This window comes from Glycine max, chromosome 19, assembly GCF_000004515.6.
Source record: "Glycine max cultivar Williams 82 chromosome 19, Glycine_max_v4.0, whole genome shotgun sequence".
Taxonomy (NCBI): Eukaryota; Viridiplantae; Streptophyta; class Magnoliopsida; order Fabales; family Fabaceae; genus Glycine; species Glycine max.
In genome coordinates this window covers 341753-363828 of record NC_038255.2, presented here as the reverse complement: position 1 = coordinate 363828, position 22076 = coordinate 341753, and the positions used below count along the sequence as shown (strand labels likewise).

Sequence of the window (22076 nt, the reverse complement as noted above, 5' to 3'; positions counted from 1 at the left end):
AGCAAAGCGACAACTCATTCATAATCTATATCTTTGTTTTCCATATAATTTTAAATTCAATCAGTTACTTAATTTGAATTAATTTTTTAATCAGAATGATTCAGTTTTAAAGTGAAAATTGATCAATAGTGACAATATCACTCATCATTTGGAAGATATGGAGCCCAAAAGTAAACGAAGGAGATCCTCGGAACGCCTCCTTACCATTGACATCAGTAACAACTAGCAAACAATTAATTTGTAATTGCAAATAATTTTGATGCTTGGTGTGAGACAATATAATTACCAGCAAGGTAGTTGAATCGGAAAGCCTATGTATGGAATCGTGAATCAAATCATGAATCATAAGATATATGATCAATAATATATATACTTAGCAAAATGAAAAACACATGTGTTATCTTATTTGTGTGTCCGTATTTTTATTTGTTAAATTTGATATATCAAAACATTTTATTTTATCATGCTTTAACATTTATATTAATTTTAGTTTAATATATATTTTTAAAATATATTGAGGAAAAAATTATTAAATTAAGAATAAAAAAAAGTACAGATAAGTAGAAATAAATTAATAGTGCTTCAAGATTAATAAACATGTCAACTTAACATCTTAGATCATACGAAACAAATAAAACATGGGAAAGGCAGTTATACATTGTAGTGCTTCTATTTCTGCTAGTGGTTATAAAATTTATTCCATTTTTGACATTCTTCCTCACATCTATGGTTGTAATTTTATACAATTCAAGGTTTTATTATATATGTACTAAGAGAAACAGACACTACAACGGGGTATTTGCATTTCTTTTTATGCTAAATTTAATATATTATCACAATTTTGACTGCACTAAAATTATATATCCCATTTTTATTATGCTAAAGTTGCTAGTAACAATTTATCTTTAATATATTGACTTATATATTAATTTTGGTTTAATTATTTATTTTTTCCTACTATCCATGCAATAATAAAGAAAAAACGGTATAGAGAAAAAAGAAAATAGTGTTGCATTGCTGAATATACCTAACATTGCATGCGTATGTAAATATAAATTAGAGATATGTATATATTTTACTTTTTTTTTAGAAGATGTATATGTTTTACTTAAAAAAATGTAAATATCATTATCACTTTTTTGTAGTAATATTAACACTGATCTCGTAAGAGATTAGTGTAGTTATCTCTCCCCTCCAAAAACAAAAATAACATGATATTGAGGCAAAAATGCAAGCTTTTCTTTATGTTCTTTCTCCTTCTGTGATTCTGCAACAATCGATTGAGATGTGGAGAATATGAACAATGAAGATCAAAGATTTTGGCATTGGTCGGAGTCTATGTTTCTACGATACAAAGAAACAGAAATGAGGGGAAAAAACGGAAATTAAAATATGATGAAGAGAGAAAAACAAGTTATAGGTTAACAGTTAGTTATAAGAATACGTACGTACGTGAACAGTTTTTGTACCCAAAACTATAGAAGAAGTTATAGGTTAACAGTTATAAAAATGAACACCTTTTCAATGATAACTATTTTTTATTTAAAGTCAGTACTTTAGAGTTTGGAGAATAAAGTACACACATCTCATACATTCATTATAATTAACTGTTCAAACCATTAAAACTAATTAAAACTGTTACACCATTTATTTCTAACAAATTAAAAATATATCACCAAAATAAAAATAAACTAAGAATAGAGCTGGTTCCAATAAACATTTTGATTCTCTTTTGTGTTATTATAATTGGATCGTGAAGGAGACACATTTGAAAGACAAGTGGAAAATTGGATCTCAGAGGGTCAAGTGTTCGATCCATAACATCACAGTCACTAACAGGCAATGTCAACGAGCCTCAACCATTGTTCATGATTCATGTGCGTGAATCGAAAGTATAATTTGTTTTTCGTTTTTGTATTTTTTTAATGATATTTAATTAACTATAATGATCTGGACTTTACAGAAATGTTCATTAAATTATAACATGTGTTTGCGCAAACTTGAAAAATATTTAAGAGCAAAATATGTTGAGGAAAAAAAAATATCACACACATACGGCAAGTCATCCACATGGGCAATATAGAATTGAGAAAATAAAAACTGACACACAATATATTATAAAGAAAATTGATCTCATAATTAACAAGAAAAAAAATCATGAATAATACTGAAAAAATATTTTCCTTAAATGGAAAAAAACTCTAAACATTAGAAAAGATCAGTTATATATACTCTCTCTAATAACTAATAAGAATATATATATATATATATGATTTTGTTATGCATCTTTAATTTTTTTTAATATAAATAAGTCATAACTAAAAATATTTTAAAATACACAATAATGTGTAACTTGTTAACACACATACTTAAAAAATAATAATAAATAATAATGTAATTTTTTTTAGCATGTGTTAATAAATTATTATTAAAAAAATATAAAAAGACAAATATATCTCACTGTAATTTTCTGTATATATTGACAAATATCACACAAAGATGGCAAGTCATTCACATTTAAAACCCTCTCTCAAATTTACGATATGGCCAACATGATTCTGATCAATGCAGCCATAACAGCATCACTCTTCTCCTTCCTATACTTGTTCCATCGTAGAAGATGCTGCAAACACCCTCTCATGAGGGACTACCCCATCCTTGGCATGTTACCATCAGTCCTCTTCAACATGTGGCGAATCCATGATTTTTGCACTGAGATTCTGAAAAAACAAGGTGGATCTGGGGAATTCAAAGGGCCATGGTTCACCAAAATGCACTATTTGATCACTTGTGACTCCCTCAACGTGCAACACATGCTCTGCAAGAGCTTTGACAACTACATCAAGGGACCCGAGTTTCGCGAGATTTTCAAACCCTTCGGAGATGGGGTTGTCACTGCCGATTCAGAGACATGGAAGTACTCCAGAACCATCCTGGCCTCCATTCCTTGATCAAACAAGCCTTCTTCCAATATTGGATCATGTACAACAACAAGGAAGGGTGGTAGATCTTCAAGATGTCTTCAATCGCTTCACCTTCAAGATGTTCTTGGATATGATCCTTATTGCCTTTCCATTGATTTTCCTGAAGTTGCAATTGAGAAGGCTTTTAACGAAGCAGAAGAGTCCATATTCTACAGACATACAGTGCCAAAGTGTGTTTGGAAGCTGCAGAAATGGCTTCAAATTGGTCAAGAGAAGAAGATGACAGAAGCATGTAAAACACTTGATCGATTCATACATGCACGTATAGCGTCCAAGAGGGTAGAGCTTTTAAGCAAGTGCAACGAAAATGAAATGGGTGAAGCTCATGTTGACTTGTTAACAGCTTTGATGGGACAAGAACAAGCACATGACGATAGATTTCTAAGGGATGATGAGTTTAATCTTTTTGTGGCTGGAAGAGACACCATAACTTCATCTCTCACGTGGTTCTTTTGGCTTGTTACAAAACACCCTTTGGTGGAAGCCAAGATTCTGGAAGAGATAAAAGATAATTTTGAGGCTAATTATGAAGGGGTTTTAGGGATTGAGGAGGTGAAAAAGCTAGTTTATCTGCATGGTGCATTGTGTGAAGCATTGAGGCTCTTTCCTCCTGTGTCTATTGAGCGGAAGCAGGCAATTAAAGATGACACGCTTCCAAGTGGTCACCGTGTGAATGGAAACACAATGATATTGTTTTCTTTGTATGCAATGGGAAGGTGTGAAGAGATATGGGGGAAAGATTGCTTGGAGTTCAAGCCAGAGAGATGGATATCTGAGAGAGGAGAGGTTGTTTATGCACCAGCTTACAAATTCATTGCTTTTAATGCTGGACCTAGAATCTGCTTGGGAAAGGACTTGGCCTTTGTTCAGATGAAGATGGTGGCAGCTGCTATTTTGCGAAAGTATCGATTCCAGGTGGTGGAAGGCCATTCTCCTACTCCAAGCCACTCCATTGTCCTTCTCATGAAGAATGGTCTGAAGGCTAGGATTATGAAAAGATTATAATTAATAAGTTTGAAACAAGAATTTCAATTTGATAATGAATGATGGTGGTGGAAGTGCTGGTTGTGTCCACATGCAAGTGTGTTTAATTAGCAGCGTATGTGTTATAGCAACGTTTTTATATGTAAGGGAGTAATCTTTTTTCCTTTTTTCCAGTGAACTTAATTATAACGTTCTATAAGATGCATTTGGATTAAGAAAACATCTACAGAAGTAAATATTATTTTTTAATTTGGTTTAACTATAAAGGAATTGAACCATTTGTGTTTATTAGAAGATATTTGTAGGCACGGAAGCTCATATTGTTACCATTATAAGAAACTCACATATTAGCGACTGGTTAATGATTTGTTTTAACATTGGTGAAGCATTAGCAACGACCTCAAAGTTCTGCAAATAAAGTCAAAACTATTGTGTTTGTGTCAATTAGATGGAACAAAAGATGTGAGAGAAAGAGAGCTACTATGGCAGAGAAGAGAACAACTGCTAATCCATGGCAACAAGTTATCATTGTCAAGTTAGAGGTTGCTGACGATAATAAAAAAAAAGGTTTTACAAAGCTTGCTAGTAATAACTCTAGAGACGGCCTAACCAAGTAAACCTTGTTCAAAGTGGCAAACAAAAACCTTGTTTAAATATGTTCTTATAGAATATTTCAAAAACCTTGTTCTAAAGTATATCATTGTCTTGCTCCACCACAAAAATTGAAGCAAAAAGGGCATACAAGATAGCCGTTCAAAGGTTCTGTGCTTAGCATTTGGATATTGTGACACCAATAATCATCTCCTATCACCATGATGCCTCCTATGAGGATAATCATCAGATACAATATCTTGTCTTTTATGTCCACGTTCTTGCCTTCTATGTCTGTAATCTCCGTCCTCCCTTCTGCGTTTGTAATCCACATCCTCCCTTCTACGCTTGTAATCATCATCAGCTTTAGTATCTTGTCTTTTATGCCCACGTTCTTCCCTTCTATGTTTGTAATCTTCATCATCCCTTCCATTCTTGTAATCTTCATCAACTGGACTTCCTTTTCTTCGTCCAGAATCCATCTTCATTTCTTGCTTTCCACTGTCTTCAGGTCTCTTCCTATAATCTCTGTCATTCCTTCTCTCCAAATGGCTAGAATCCATGTTTCTCCTATCATCTCGACTAGTTCGTCTTTCTCTATAGCCATCGTCTTCATCTCTTTTTCTTGAGTCTTGCTCATCTTTCCTCTTGTAGCCATCGTCTTCATCTCTTTTTCTGGAGTCACACTCATCTTTCCGCTTGTAATCATCATCTCCATGTCTTCCCATGTGTCTATCTCTGTCTTTCGTGTCAGCATGGGAACCCAAATCTCTTGCACCTCTTTCAGACCGTGCTTTGTTGTCTCCATTTCCCCCATGTCCTCTGCTTCTATCACCATACCTATCTCTGTTGTTTGAGTCTACCATATCCTGTTCTCTACGACTTCTATGATCTTTTCTTTCAACCAGGTCACCATCATGCCATTGGTGTTTTATATCTCGCCTTGGACTTTGTGAGTTATCTCCATCAAAAACCATTTCATATCTGCACCATGAAATTTCCATCACTCACTTAGACATAATCAGATAGACAGTAAAAGACAGGCACATGCAATCAGAAGTACACACCTCGCATTATCTCCACCACGTTGGGCATTATCATCCTTTAAGATGTATTTTGCTTGTGGTTGTTTCATTGTAGAATCTCCAGTGCAATCCTTAGCAATATGATCTGTAGAACCACATTTGAAACAACCACCACCTGCAGCAATATTGTATTAAATTACAGAGGGAAAGTAGCAGCTGTTTACAACCAAACGTTGGCATTCAGCACAATGCTGTAAAAATGAAACAAGCATAAAACAATTGCTTATAGGTTGTGACATTAAAAGAACCTGGGGAGAACCACACCACAAAAGTTAGCAGTTGTAGTTAGACATCCCGAGGTCTTACAAACCTCACAATAGAATCTCATATTTCCAATGTGAGACTCAAGTCATACATAGTTATTAAATCCTAACAGACATCTTTATCCTTACCTTTACCCTTTTGGTCTTTCCGCCTGTATTGTGACCACAGTTTTGACACACTTTGACTAAAATCCACGTGTATCCTTCGATCATCAATCAAAGCATTATCCATCTGCATTTCGGGGGGCAATAAAAGAGAAAAAGCTATGAGTTTTCTTTTCATACCAAAGCAATTTTTTTATGAATATAGACTTGGGGCTGAGCATGGGTTGAGTTCGGTCGGATTTGGGCTCAAAAAGTCCAATCCACAACAACCGAACCCTTCCTATTTTGATCCGTCTTTGACTGTATATCTCATCGGGTTGGACGGTTTAGCATTGAACGGGTCATGGTTTTTTATGGGTGGGATCGGGCGGTTTATCATCTTCAACACAAACTCAAGATGAAATGGAGAATGAATCATGCATTTTCTCCTGCAAATGCATGGAAATCTTGCTGCTTGAAGGGGGCAATCATGGACATGCACCTTTGTTGTCTCTCTAAGAAAGGGATGATGGCCATGGAGGGTCTAGAACGGAAACAAGAGGCATAGAATCTAGAACGAAAACAAGAAATGAGAAATGGGAAAAGAGGAAAACCAGACAAAGAGGAAATCAGGAAAACCAGGGGTACAAAAAGAAAGCTGTTTTAGAATACCAGAGATGCAAAACCATATTGAAGAAAGTGCTGGACTGGATGAGTGATCGTGAAATGACACCTATGAACTGAGTGTTTTAAGCTTTTGCAATGTAACTTTTTGAATTTTAAGTTTCTAATGCATGCCACGGTCGGATTTGGGTATCTACGGAATTCATTATTGTGAACCAAATCCGACCATTAATACCCATATAAAACTGATTTTTTAACTCTTATTACCCGCCATCCCATCCAATCCGACGTGTAGGCAATTTTTCACTTCGGGTTTCGGTTGGATGGTAATTTTTTGCTCACCCCTATATAGACTTATAAATGCTTGTTTAAACTCAGAATTGCAAAAGAAAATAACAACTTGGCAACCCAGTACATAAAAAAGTCCAATGAAAATTGAAACAGAGGATAACACATAAGCAAATAAAACAGGTAAGCAAGCACTTGAAACAATAATAAAATTATTATAAATATATTTTTTGTAGATAAAATGCAAGACTCCATAATATAACAGACACCCTCCAGCAGCTGCACCAAGTGTGTCTCTATATTATATTTAAGCCAACCAAGGATAGAAGGAATAAATAAATAAACCTACTACAGTATCTAATGTTCATGAAGTAAAACAGAATCATTTACTGCCCAGAAAAAGAATCACAATACTAATTAGCAAAAGATGCTTCAAAACCTTCAGCATACCTTAAAATATGCCTGCTCACATGACCGTTTGTCCTCAAACTCTGTCAAAACGAGTAAATATATGATACTGTTAATTTTATCAACACAAAAAGAGATCATTGATTTTCCAATTACAATGTGGAATTTAACAATATAAACTAAAAACGAATTATCCTTAATATTTATAACTGTTTTATTGTGTAATGTTGTGTGTCAAGAATGACCACACTAACTAAGCCTTTATTTATAATGAGCAAATAAGATCAGTATTGATTATATAGGATCAATCTAATAATAAGTAATAATGACTAAATCACTTATTACTATCTTATCATAAATAATAGAATAATATATAATCTTAACATATTAGCAATTACAACTTCTAAATATATTTGATAATGTATTTGAAGGAAACCAATATGAAATCTTGATAATGGTTTCTCAAATGGTCAGAAGCACAATTTTAATTGTACAAAAAGATGTTTCTATTTATTCATTAGAAGCTACAAGTCAAAATCTCCTCCAAAGTACAAGACTTTTTGCTCGGACAATGGAACATAACATGATAGAAACTAATAACAGGTTAAATCTTCAGTATTCACACTAAAAAAGCTCCCTAAGCGTGTGCTTTTATGGTTGAGAAAGAGTTGCTTACTTGTACTTGCATCATACTGCTGCCACTTTTGATAGGAATAAATTGATTGGAGTTTTTATCGAATTTCTGGATATGATTTTAAAATCTGGAAGAGTTCTTAATAATTAATTTTGCAGGTTTAGGAAGGAATAAGAAAGAAAAGATATATATGGTTTACTGTTTCAGCAGTTCTTTAGAGTATGTTTGGATGAGGCAATTTAAAATTCTGAATTTCAAATTTTGAGAATTTCAAATCCTCCAATTTAAATTCCTTTATTTTTAAAATTCTGTGTTTGGATTCCTTTATTAAAAGTCGAAGCTATCCATTTCCAACATCATCGCCGCCGCCAATGGCTTCTCCTCCGACACCTTCCTGGGCCAAGGCAGCCACGGCAGAGTCTATAGAGCCACCCTGGACGCCGTCAAGCTCCTCGCCGCCATCCAAACGACCAAACTTGTCGCCACCAGCACCTCTAAAAACCACGCCACCAAATGCACCGACTGCGGCAACTGCACCAGCCCCACCGAAAATGAGATCAAGATCCTCTCCCAAATCCCCAGCCCCCGCCTCGTCAACCTCATCGGCTTCAGCACTGATCCAAACGACAACAAATTACTCGTCGTCGAATACATGCCCAACGGTGGAAGAAACGCTATTGTTGTTAACTTTAGTCCTCCGTCTGTGGTGGACTGGGCGGTGCTGTTGATTAAGATCAGCGAATTTGCCGGAATCTGCGACCGCTGAATCGGCCCTCTGCCGAAGCCTGCCGTGGTGCGGCAACTCGCAGTGCTGGCTGCCTGATGCGTGAGGTCGCAGATCTTGCCGCGTTGGTTCTTGACTACGGAGACGCAATCCACAACGCCGTCGGAGTGTGAGAATTTAAAATTCACTCTCTTAAAGATAGAATTTGAAATTCTATTCTTTCAACTACCTAAAATTCCTTTTAAAATTCTAAAATTTTGAATTTCTTTTACTAAAATATCCAAACAGTTACTTTTAATAAAAAAGAATTTAATTCCCTATAAAAAATACATTACCTAGTTAAATTACCCTATCCAAACACACTCTTGGTGTATTTGGATGGAATGCAATTTTGTCCATGGCTTCTTAAGGGAACACCATTGTCAATGTGCAAATAGAATGGGTAGAGATACCCAAATCATCTGTTTTTATTTATTTTTTACTTATTCATTCCCAAGCAGAATTTTTTAACCTTCATTTTACTTGTTTCTTGTTTTCTTTTTTTTGAGTGGGGAAGTACAGAAGAGAGACAACAAAACCAAGACTACGACCTCACATAAGAGTGTACCATAAAATCAGCAAAATAATCAGAGAAAAGAGAAGTTGGACATTGAAGCAAGATAGTCAAATCTTGCAGGGAGGAGGATCCCTCTTTAGCCAACCAATCTGCAATCTGGTTTCCTTCCCTATAAAGATGATTAAAACTTAGATCCCACTGCAAGTTTATGAAATTCTGAATCTTCAAGATCAAGGGATGATAAAGATGAAACGAATTTACATCCCCAAGAATGAGATCAATAGCTAACTGTGAATCAGATTTGCAGATGATCTTTTTAAAGCCTTGCTGCCATGCAATTTGCAAACCATTATAAATGCCAAACAATTCCGCATGTAGCGACGTAGTGTAGCCACAAAAACCATAGTAACCCGTAATCCAAGCTCCACAACTGTCATGCATAACTCCTCCCAAACCGGATAAGCCTGGATTGCCATCGGTATTTAATTTCAAGAAGTCTGAATTCGGAGGAAGCCAATGAACTAGAATTTCACGCTGTTGATGCTTCTTAGCTGAAGATGTATCAAGGAGCATGTGATACGCAGAATGGAACTGACTTAAAGAGAACATGTCATCCAAGATTTATTGTTGAATACTTCATCATTTCTCGCACACCAAATGAACCAGCAAGCAATGGAAAATCGAACACCGTCGCTGTTCTATAACACCCCGATCAAATCCCACCAGAATGAGGGATCCAAAGGCTATGCAGGTATGAGACTATACAATAGAGAATGACTTAAAGGAATTAATTGATACTATCTATACTAAAAAGATGTGTCTACTTTTCAGCTGCTCATTACTTAAGAACTTCATAATTAAACGTGTTTGACTTAGAGTAGTTATGGGATAGGTGACCTTGTGGGAAGTTTCCCAAAAAACATGTGAATAAGGACAAAACAAGCTAAAAAGTCTTGTGTTGGTTTGTGGGGTTAATCATTGATCCTAGAAGCAGACAAACCGATTTTCAAGGTTTCGGAAATGACTACCTACGGAGGGTTCTGACCGATGGAGACAAGGATGTTGAGTGAAGTGTCGTAGTGTGAGAGCCACAAAGAAGTTAAAAATTAGGAATGTTACAAATGGTACCAAAGCAGTTTGATCCTAAAATCAGACTGCAGTAGTGGATTGTTTTCAAAAGATCAAATATGGGCACATAGGACTGCTTATTAGAGTTATAAATGGCATGCTATTCTTTTAGATATTGGACCTGATCAACCCAATGTTTGATTGGTGATATGAAGATTTATGGCACCTAATAGGTGAAGGGCAAACGCAAATGATGCACTTGTAACGACCGTGGCTCAGATGACCAAAGTTATGCAAGCGCAGACAGAGGCTATCCGTCAAATGAATGGGAATGGAAGCAAAGTTGTCACCAACTCAATTGCACCTTCGAACCCTCAACACGTGGGGTTATCTGAATTTCGAAGGAACGATCTACCATTTTTCCATGGCAGTGCAAATCCTGTGGAAGTAGAAGAATGGCTCCAAAAGTTAGAGAAAATTTTTAGAGTCATCAGATATGATGATGCATAGAAGGTGGACTTTGCCACCTACATGCTGGAGTTTGATGCAGAGCATTGGTGGAACAACACTCAACGGAGTTTGACAACTCTTGGAGCTCCTATCACTAGGGACGAGTTCAAGGAAGTTTTCCTAGAGAATTACTTTCCTCATAGTATTCATATCCAAAAGGAGATCAAGTTCCTCCAAATTCGGCAAGGAGAGATGACTGTTGCCGAGTACTTGGCTAAGTTTGAGAGCCTAGCGAGGTTTACTCATTATTTGAAGGATAATCCTCAAGATGATTGGAAGGCTATCAAGTTTGAAGAGGCTTGAAACCAGAGTTACAGAGTTTTATCAGCATCTTGGAGCTTAGAGATTATCCTACCCTAGTGAACAAGTGACGCATAGCAGAGCAGAAAATGCAAAGATGTTGAAGTGTCACCGCGTGAAGTGTCGTGGTATAAGAGCCGTCAAGAAGTTGAAAATTAAGGATGTTACATGCTTTGGATGTTGTTAGTGAACCAATGAATGAAATTATCTCCAGAGAAATCCAAGGTTGCACTCCAAGGTAAAAGAGTCTAGATTTGTTACGCCTGGTTACAATGTCGAAGGAGATTTGTTTCTTGTCTTTTTTCTAATAATTCGTTATCATGAAATAATTCATGTTAATAATAAAATAATAAACCACCATTTATTCCCAAATATGCATGTAATTACATGGGTTATGCATGCATTTAACCAATAAATGTCTGAACTTCTGACACTGAATATCAACCAGACACCAACAGAAACTGATTAAATAGGATTTAAGCGGATCAGAAGAACTTGACATAATTTTTAGAACTGATCCTAAGATGCCTTAGAAAAGATAAACAGTCAATAACTAAACTATTATTTACATAACCAAATAGAAGCCAAATACCTAATCTTATCCAAAGCCAAGTATTGTGCAATGGGAGGTACACTCCAACCAAAAGCACCATACTACCAAAGTGTTGCACAAATCTATTAGATTTCATATAATATGTTTGTGCTTGCATGTGTATATATACATACACACAAAAAGGGACAATGAAAAAGAAACAAGGAAATATTTACAAACACAAGGGAACTTTGGTTCAGAAACGGAAGTCTTATTTGTAGAACACATGTTAAGCATATCGACAATTTAGAAATAGGAAAATAAAAATATTCAGGATGTCTATATTATAGCATTTTCAACCAGTAATGACACAAAAGGGAATAAAAGGAAGATTATACATAGATAAAAATAAGAACCACTTAAAAACAATTAAAGATGCATAATTTTTACACAAATGACAAAGTGGATATGCATACCGACCTATGAAAGCATAGCATAAACTGTCACCAGTCTTGTGATCACGAATGATTTCAGCCCTATTATTAAAAATTTATGGTGAGAACAGTATATACAAAATGATATCACTATTAGTAAATGTCCAGGACAGTTGACTGTTTAATAATACTCACATTGATACAGTTCCAAAGCGTGAAAATATTGTATGCAAATCCTCATCCTAAAATTTAAAGAAAAAAATTACTAACAGTTCCAAAGTGTGAAAATATTGTATGCAAGTCCTCATCCTGACAGTTACATAAGTAACAATCGCGGGGGGGGGGGGGAGGACATGATACTTACAGATCCATAAAACACAGAAAAGGATTACTCACCTCAGTAACTGGGTTCAATTTACAGACAAACAATACATTGTCTGGAGGCTTAATCTCAGCATCAGGAATGTCCCCAATCTAAAACAGGAGTTCACGTGAGATCACATTCATAAATGAAGTACTAAAATTTTTATGTATCATACTTACACTCTCAAGTACAACTGCCCTAGAATGTGCTTCCTTTGATCTAATAACCTCCTCAAGTTCTGCCGGATTTAATTGTTCATCCATGGGAACCCAATCATCTTCAAGTCGCACTTCATCATCAACCTAGTAAAATTGCATTAAATCATGACTTGGAAGTTTGAACAAACATGCTTACTGAAGACGGTAAAATTTAATTTTTCATTATAATGCTTGAATTTATTTGTAATATCACAAGAATCTAGTCATCCATCTACAGCCATACAGTTACAGCCAGAAAGTTTTTACCAAGAATGCTGAACAAATATACTAATGCATGACAAGTAAAATCCAATATAATCATCCATCTCAAGCCATACAGTCACAGCCAGAAAATAAAATTAATTTGTAAAATCACAAGAATCAAATCATCAGGTAATCAATTCTTGATTCATTGTTATAATTTGCAAAAAGTAGGAAGCAAATCTCGGTCTTCACCCCACCCACTTTTATAGAAAAATAAAATTTATTTAGGAAAAACCACAAAAAAAATAGCGGATGAGATATTCTAATGGACTAAGAGAGAGAAAAAATAAAGCACTAAAATTTCCTAGAATTTGGGTTTGAGCCTCTGGTGCAGCGGTAAAGTTGTGCCTTGGTGACTTGTTGGTCATGGGTTCGAATCCGGAAACAGCCTCTTTGCATATGCAAGGGTAAGGCTGCGTACAACATCCCTCCTCCATACCTTCGCATAGCGAAGAGTCTCTGGGCAATGGGGTACGAAGTTTTTGGGTTTGAGCCTAACTCAACCCTACAAATAGGCTATTAAGGTGAGGGTTGTCCCCCCACTTCTATACTTTATCTTGGTATTATCTATAATGAACGTGGGACTTGAGTTTTTCCTAATACACTCCCTCATGCCCAGCATTTTTGGGAAAGGTGTGTGGATAATATGGTAGGTGGTCCATTAATAGATCTAGGATAACTTTGATGCTATCTTAGAATTTGGGTTTGACCTTAACTCAACCCTTCAAAACTGGCTTGTAAAGTGAAAGTTGTACCAGACTTATATACTCTATCTTGGTTTTTCCCAATAAAATTAAACAAATATATCCACACAAATAATTGGGGGAAACAAAACCCACTGAGAATTGAGAACCATGAAAAAGAAACTCAAATCCCGCAAAAAAAAATACAAGCTTATCCTATAAAATATCTATTGACAATGAACCTTGCTTGAAATAAATAATTGATACCATAAACAGCACAGCAAGACAAATGTCATGCCAAGCAATTTACTGATCAAATACCCTCTAAAATCTGCATTTTAATTTTTATAAAGTTGTATTTCAATGAAGAATCTCAAGGGACAAAGATTCATGTTATCATGTCCCATATTGGCTAGAAATATGGCCAAAATACATCTTAAGGCTTGGGCAAACTCCCGCCATAAGTTAGCTTTTGGGATTTAGGCTTGGACCATTTCTAATATGATTTCAGAGCCTACGTGACCAAGTGGTCTAGAGTTTGATCCTTGCTGCCTCACTCTTTTAATAAAAATTAAATTTCAGCATAGGAAATAGGAAAGCCTATGAATTACTCACACTTCAAGCCCAAAGGGATTTTATGTGAGGGGGCATGTTACAGATATAAAAATATTCATACATCTACACTAAAAAGCTTAAGTTTTTGGGATGTTCATGACAAACCATTGCATTATCCAGTCTTGTTGTTGGGCAACCTACAAATGTCAAATCTTGTACATTTCATCCTCCAGATGTCCAGTTCTAGGCCTGATGGGTGAGTGTTTAGATGTCACATCATTTAGGGATAAGACTAAAATACTCCTTATAAGGTTCAGGCAACCTTCCTCCCTTGAATTACCTTTTGAGATTGAGTTAGGCCCAGTAATTCAAAATAAAGATACCTCTGAAAGCAGACTTGTTGTATTTCTATAAACCTAAACTTACTTCTTTTAAGTGTCTAAAGTACCAAATGGACTCACTAATATGCTCAAGTTGAAATAGCTTCATTTTTTTTTTTTTGCCAATTGGACTCATTTTTATATTAAATAGTTTTAAGATAAAGGACCATAGCAATGCCAACAAATAACTGATGACAATTTTCTGAAGTTTCAAGTAATGAAATATAGTGTTGCAATAAACCATTACCTCATCTTTAGGTTTTCCTTCTGGAGAAGCATCAGGAATGAACACAGATAGTTGAGAAGGATCTTCATAAGGATCCTCCAGGATGTATGTGTGCTTGATTCTACTCAAGTAATTCAGAAAGAATACATTTTATTTATCTCAAAAAGACAAATACGAAAACATCATTTTTAATCCACATTTTGTAGTAGAGAAGAATTAGTATAAACCTTATATTTTTATAGGGTCTTCCCTTCTCATCCACATAAGCCTCATTTATTCTCGTTAAAGTCTCAAATCCTTCAGCTACCTCGCCAAAAACCTGTAACAAGGAACAGATCTCATAAAACAACGAAGTAACTTCCATGGTATAAAAGTCAAATGTGAGTAAATATTTAAAGTAGCATTTCCATATCAATGTCTATGTCTAATAGAATTAGGTAATACTTCATGCTTGATAACCTCATCAAACTAGGGGTGCGCAAAAACTGTCGAACTGAATTATAAAAATGAACTAAACCACTTTAAATATTTACTCGTGAAACCCATATATGCTGGAAATTGATAAAGAAATTGAATCGACAGGACAGAAAACATTTGTAAAAAAATGAACCGATCCACTTTAGAAAAACGGTTCAGTTAACCAAAGCATGGGTCAAATTTTTGAAAAATCCTAACCATTCAGAGTCTTGCCTTAGACTCTAACAATTTCTTTTCTTTCATTTTGCTTTCTATTGGCCTAGAAAACACACCATGCTTTTTAAATAGCCATTTGCTAGAAAAAGCACAAACTAAAATGCTTTCCATCATCACTGCATGCATTAGTCCCTCCTCCAACCCACAAAGAGAAAAACTGACAATGCCTCAGATCTTTTTATTCAAAAAACAATAAGGATCATAGCAGTCAATCCTGAATAGTAGTGCATGGCAACTGCTACCAAAAATGTAATAATGGTATACCAAATACCAGAGTGCCTGCTATACAAAAGATAGATGAATGCAAATAATTTATATAATGCACTCACATAAATGCTCATAGCTCAAATACCCAATGTTTTAAGGCATATATGACTGTGTTGTTGATGGCATACCTTAAACTTAGCTGCGGGACAAAACCTATCTCCTATACTCATAGTTGTCACAACACCTATGTCCTATACTCATAGTTGTACAGCTTGGACCACTCAACTGATTCCAACAGATAACCTGTGAACCAACTCGTTGGCTGGTACAGTCAGGAGATTAATGTTGTTTTTTTTTAATATAAATAATCAAACCTGGTATGACCCACTCAGATTTCAGTGAACCAGTCTGATGAAAAAAATTGAGCACCAAAAGAATAACAAAAGAAATAGACAGTATGCAGGCTTTAGATAGTAACGATTAAGTGTACCATCCCCTTTTGTCCTGTTATCATTTATTTTGGCTGCTTTTCTTTCTTTGGAATGAAGCCATTTTCTGTCAATAATATTATCACCTCTTTGTACATATCCAAATTAAGTAAAGGGGAAAATGCAAATAATCACCCTGAAGTTTGGGTCATGTGGAACGTAATTCTTGACTTTCAAAAACATGTATTCCACTCCTTAACATTTTCAAGGTGTGAGAGATAGCCTTTCCAACAATGGGAATAAAATTAGTAATGTGCACCATTAATGGGAAAATTGTTGAATGGGTTATCTTGCACACTTAGAAAATGTTATAGACTGTATAATACACCTTTTTAAAAGTCAGGGACTAAGCTGCATTTGACCCAAACTTCAAGGAGCTAATTTGCATTTTCCCCTAAAGTAAATTCATAGCAGGTGGAATTTTTATGAGTGGTCGTTGCACTGGTTGGATACAGAACATTGAGAAAAGGAACAGGTGATAGGTGTTTTGCTTTCCAGCATGATTGGTTTTTGGATGTTTGAATAATGCCTGTAAAAATCATCAATTAGGATTTAATAGGCAAGCCACTGAGAAACTGTGGTCAACATAGGTTTTAAAAGTGGCACCACTACACTAGGTCCAGCTTGGTCCCCTCCAATTTCATCTTGCCTCTTTGATTCAGTGCCAACAATGATTATGGTATATAGCTAGAATGGCCCTGTTCAGCAAGGGCTTCTTGGAGTCTATGGGCTCAATGTTATCAGTGGCGGACGGCTGAATATGGCGGAAGGCCATAATTCCACCATATAAACATGCCATTGCAGCCTATGGCGCTGCCATAGCAGACTTCCCTTCACAAATTGACTATGGCGATTGAAAAATCCACCATGCCATTACGCTATAGCGGCCATGGCGTCGCCATTTAACAACACTGAATGGGCTTTGTGTGGCACTGACCTTATTCTTACTTTTGGACTTCTTCCTTTCTAGTTTCTACCCCTAATTTGTTTTAAAATCATTTGGTGCTTTAGTTTCTATTCTTTCCACTTTTGTGTATCTGAGTATCTGACTGAATGGGTCTCTACCAGTTCTATTTCATTGGTGCATTTTGTTTTAAACATGTCTCTGTTTGGTTTGAATGGATGAAGAATGAAAAGTGAAGAATAACCAGTTAGAAAGAATGGAAAACCAGAGGATGTAAGGGAAAACTATGAATCACTCAAGCTTGAAAACCATTGACTGGTCCTCTAGATGGTCCAAAATCAGGGCTGGTTCTTACAATGCCGATGCCACACCTAAAATATTTTATGAGAACTTCAAGATTCCAGGCCATCTAAAATCTAATTGCATTAATTAATTAATCAATTAATAAAATACAAACAGACAATGCAGTGCTGGACTTGCAACACAACAAAGGAAACAGGTTCAGAACACCTTGCTATGCACCAACAACAGAGTGAGTAACAGGGGGGACTCTGGCCAACAAGGAAAAAAGATGAAAGAAATACCTTGTTCACCAGATACCTGACTGAACAACAAATTGGAGACAGGGAACACTGCTTGGATATGGCCCGAAATTTGGGGGATAGAGGGGAGGCAAAAATTGAGGTAGGATTGGTGGAAAGCACCTTAGAATAGAAAGCTGAATACAAGCTGAATAAAATGCAGTGGAATCCTATTTTCTCCATCATTAACCAAACAGAACTTCAATTTTAGTGGCTGCTATGATGCTATCTTGGCCACGATTGCTGTTACATAAAAATGATCCAAAGCGGAGCTTCCTTGGTACCTACAGGTTGCTCCACCACCAAATGACCCTATTGTGTACTTTAATGTGGACCCACTTCCATTTTAATTATGTGTCATCCGGCAAAAAACCATTGCACAACTGACTTGTTTAATGCTTTCTAGGGTAGGAGAAACAATTAACAGAAGGGAAGATATGAAGTTAGTTCATATGCTTATGTTTTAGAATGAGCAGCCAATATTATCATTTTCTTTTCTCTTGAAGTTTTGCAAACAAACACATTTCAAAATCAACAGCCATACCATTAAAGACAAGGTGATACTAATAAAAAGCTTATCTGCTTTGTAGAAACAACAGTAGGAGGAACTAAGACTTCAATATTCTATTATAAATTTGTTCTGAAAGCACTGACTTCAGCTTTGTGAAATTAATATAAAGCAGCTTAGCTGATCAAAAAAAAAAACATAAAGCAGCTTATACAATTGATGAAATCCAAATAATCTATTGCTATTATTTATAATAATTCAAAATTGGGTTTAAAATGCACTAAAACTAATCACTACTCTTATACTCATTATACCAAAATTCAGAACCTTCTAGAGATTCCCCATTTAGTGCAAGAAAGATGACATGTAAATATTACAAAACAAGATATAATCCATGATTCCACAAACGTAACTGCTATAGGCAAAAGGGCCTGATGTTATATTTTGAGTGAACTTACCCTTGCCCAGATTTTACTTTTACTGTTCTTTTCTATAAGTAAAAGATAAGCATGTTAACTTTGCACAAGACAAACTGCTTAGAAGTTAAAAGTACTTATCGAACATTATCATTATTAAATATTAATATTAAAATATAATCCTCCCTAATGTATCCCTTTGTAGTGACTACACAAAAATTAAAACTATTTTGCGCAGGAGAACTGAAATTACCTAAGGTCAATTATATCCAAATCCATAAAAAGGTAAATATTTTAGTGTCCTTATTCAACGTAAGGATGCACGCATACACCGTGAAAAAGTAAAGCAAGGATGCATAGAATACATACCGTGTGTTTTCCGTCAAGGTAATCAAGGTCATCACGCAGAGTGATATAGAACTGAAAACAGAAACAAACAAAACAATAGTAACTGAAGATTTATTTTACGTATTAACTATTCTAAAATAACAGGAAAGGAACCCTCAACCTGCCACAAAACATGCCATACCTGTGAAGCATTCAGATTCTCTCCAGCACTTGCCATGGCAACTGTTCCAGTCTTGGAATGCTTCAAATCAATATGAATTTCATCACTGAAAAACCGAGCTTGATCACCATAAAGAAACCTGAAAAAGAGAAAGCCATTGCACAAATGAGAACTCAATGTCAGAAACTTCACAGTTCACATTAAAAAAAAGGATCAGTAAATGCTAGACAGTAACTAAATGCACAAGCAGTTCCAGTTCCGTACTTGTAAACAGAATCACCACCAGTTCCCGTGCCAGTTGGATCACCAGTTTGGGCAGTAAAATCCTTTTGAACAGTGTGAAATAGACACCCATTATAGTACTTAATCCTGGCTCAACAATTACAGACCAACAAAGAGCACGTCATGATTTGAACACACATCAATATATGCAAATATCACAACAGTGCATATTTTTAAAAATAATAAAATAATAACAATAAGGACCCATTTGGCCAAACTTAATTAAGGACTTATTGAATAAGTATTTAATATATAAGCACTTTTTACATATGTTGTTTTTCAAAATCAAATAGAAAATAAGGTTAAGTTGTTTCCATATAAGCTGGAAGTTGTTTTCATAAGCTATCCTGTAAAAAATTAAAATGAGCGGCTAACAACTTATGAAACATCATAAGCTTATTAAGCTATTTTCATAGGCTCTCTCAGACACTTAGAAGTTCTATTGCTAGAAGATAATTTCAAAAAAGTTATAAACAAACTCTTCCTAATGGACCTTAAGTCTATCACTCCATCTCATCCTCAACAGAGCAATTTATAACCCTGAAAAAATTATAAACACACGAACCACAGAGTACATAACGAATTCATAGCAACAGAAAGCATGGTGTGATTCCATAAGCATTAAAAAATGAATATAAAGAAGAAAAGAAAACCAAGCGGGGTGTTTCGTCTGAATAGAAAAGACGCAAAAGGGTTTTCGTTTCAGGAAATTGTAAAATAAGAGAGGTTAGGGTTTGGAGGACTGACTTGCAAAGCTTCAAGAAATTTTTGCAGGTCAAGGGGCATTTGTTGGTGTGCAAATCGACGACAAGGTCCCCTAAGCTCGTCACAATCAGCACCGACATTCTTTGAAGACGCTCGAGATGGAGAAGTCAGAACCAGAAGAAGAAAACGTTCTCGCTAACGTCACCTACGGTGCTTGTTGCGTCGACGACCTCGGCACCGCCGCCCTCAGCACCAAAATCCTCTTTATGCACATGTATTATGTGTAAGTTTTACACTATCTATCAATTAATAAAAAAAACTATGATTAGTATGATTTTTTAGATTATTATATTAAAAATTAACAAATTTATTATCAACATATTATTTGTATTGGATAAAAATATAACATTTCTTTTCACTTTTAATGTATATATTATTTTTTTTCTCTTTCAATTACCACCAAACACATGAATCAATTGGTGTCATGTTATTCCAACTTAATTAAATGTCTGGATTCTAGTTTAGATATGTTAAATATTTGGAGGAAAAGATCTACCATCTATAATGATCAAATCGACTCAAACAAGAATATAAGATTACCTCAAGTGAAAGATACTTGTGGTTTGGCAAAAAAAAAAAAAACTTTCAATTTTAACGATTATATCTAGTGTAAATTATAATGTATGATTCAGCATAAAATCATATGAATATGAATTTATGATGTTCTTATATTCAATGGTGCAATGAATGAGAAAAACTATTTTGCATGGGTTATTTTTGTTCTTTGCTACAAAAAATGGTTTTAACATCGCAATGTTAATATTAGTTTTTGATAAAATCAATGTTAACAAAAACGTGGTAACATATTCATAAATAACATAACTTTGTTAAAAAAAATCGATGTTAATGAAAACATGTTAACATCATTTTTTTGAAAAACTAATGTTGACCCTAATTATAAATAAAATCCAAACGTTATTATTCTCATTCGATTCATTTTGTCTTGTGCCCAAACCTCCTCGTGTCCAAAGCATTGCTTCCTGTCGAAAGGTCTCTCATCATTGTTGTTTTAGTTGTCGTCGTCACCGCCATCGTGCTTATCATAGTTATTGCCATCGTTGTAACTTCGTTGTCGTCGTTGGTCGGGACTACGTCTAGAGCCCTAGCTTCTCATTGCTGGTGTCGGTCTAGAACTTTCCTCATCACCGCTGCCAATTTCAAGTTCCCTAGCTTCTCATTTCCTTAGTGCGTGTTTACCATTTCCTTAGAGCATGTTTACCATTTCTCTTTTGCATTATGGTGAGTTCTTGTATCAATTTGATTGGGAAGCCCGTAATTGTGAAACTCAAGTGGGGAATGGAGTATAAGGGTATGGTTATGAGTCAATTGTTCTACTATTATTTTCCTATTACACTTTCATTTTAGTGTTTGATTGTTAGCTCATCCATGATTTTCATGTATTCATTATGTTATTTTATTTTTCAGGTTATCCTGTTTCCATTGATTCCTTCATGAACTTGCAAGTTATATATCTAAATTAATTTTTAGATGTTTGTTTCATATATAATGATCATTGACTTGGGGCCATGGGCTTATGTTTTTAATATTTGTGAATAACTCTCTAGCTAGCCAACATTGAAGAGTACAATGAGGGACAGTTTATTGTAAATTTGGAAGAGATTTTAATAAGGTAAATTCCATATCAACTATTACATTTTGTTAATAGTGTAGTGGTTTTTAAGTTTTGATAAGGCACGTGAGGTTTTAAAATCTAATCCAAGCCTTTAAGTTCGAAAGAAAAAATTGAAAATCAATAAAATCATCAATAACAAAACCCCCTAAACCCTATAGTTTGAATATGTTTTCATATTCCATTTTTTGAATTGAACCCAACCATACCCAATGTATTATTGTGATTGTTATCATATTTTTATTGTTTCACCACAAACTAAATCAAGTGACAATCTCTTATAGTTAATGGAAAAGACCATAAAAATCAATGTCATTGTATCGCTGCTTAATATGCTTGAAGCTTTTTTGTCTTTT

General features: G+C 35.1%; 1 protein-coding gene and 1 pseudogene across 1 annotated transcript; one reads left to right on the top strand and one right to left on the bottom strand.

The window, feature by feature from the left end:
• Nucleotides 1–2461: 2461 nt before the first annotated feature.
• Nucleotides 2462–4046, top strand: LOC102661996 (alkane hydroxylase MAH1-like; annotated as a pseudogene).
• Nucleotides 4047–4473: 427 nt separating this feature from the next.
• On the bottom strand, nt 4474–20405 carry CYP59 (peptidyl-prolyl cis-trans isomerase CYP59). Its single transcript, XM_003554771.4, has 14 exons — nt 20073–20405; nt 19308–19412; nt 19065–19182; nt 18905–18955; nt 14966–15057; nt 14760–14859; nt 12613–12735; nt 12466–12543; nt 12265–12311; nt 12116–12171; nt 7354–7394; nt 6037–6139; nt 5627–5759; nt 4474–5543 (listed from the first exon to the last, which is right to left on the bottom strand). The coding sequence occupies exons 1-14, from the start codon at nt 20168–20170 to the stop codon at nt 4766–4768; spliced, it is 1923 nt and encodes a 640-aa protein (XP_003554819.1). The 5' UTR covers nt 20171–20405; the 3' UTR covers nt 4474–4765.
• Nucleotides 20406–22076: the final 1671 nt, after the last annotated feature.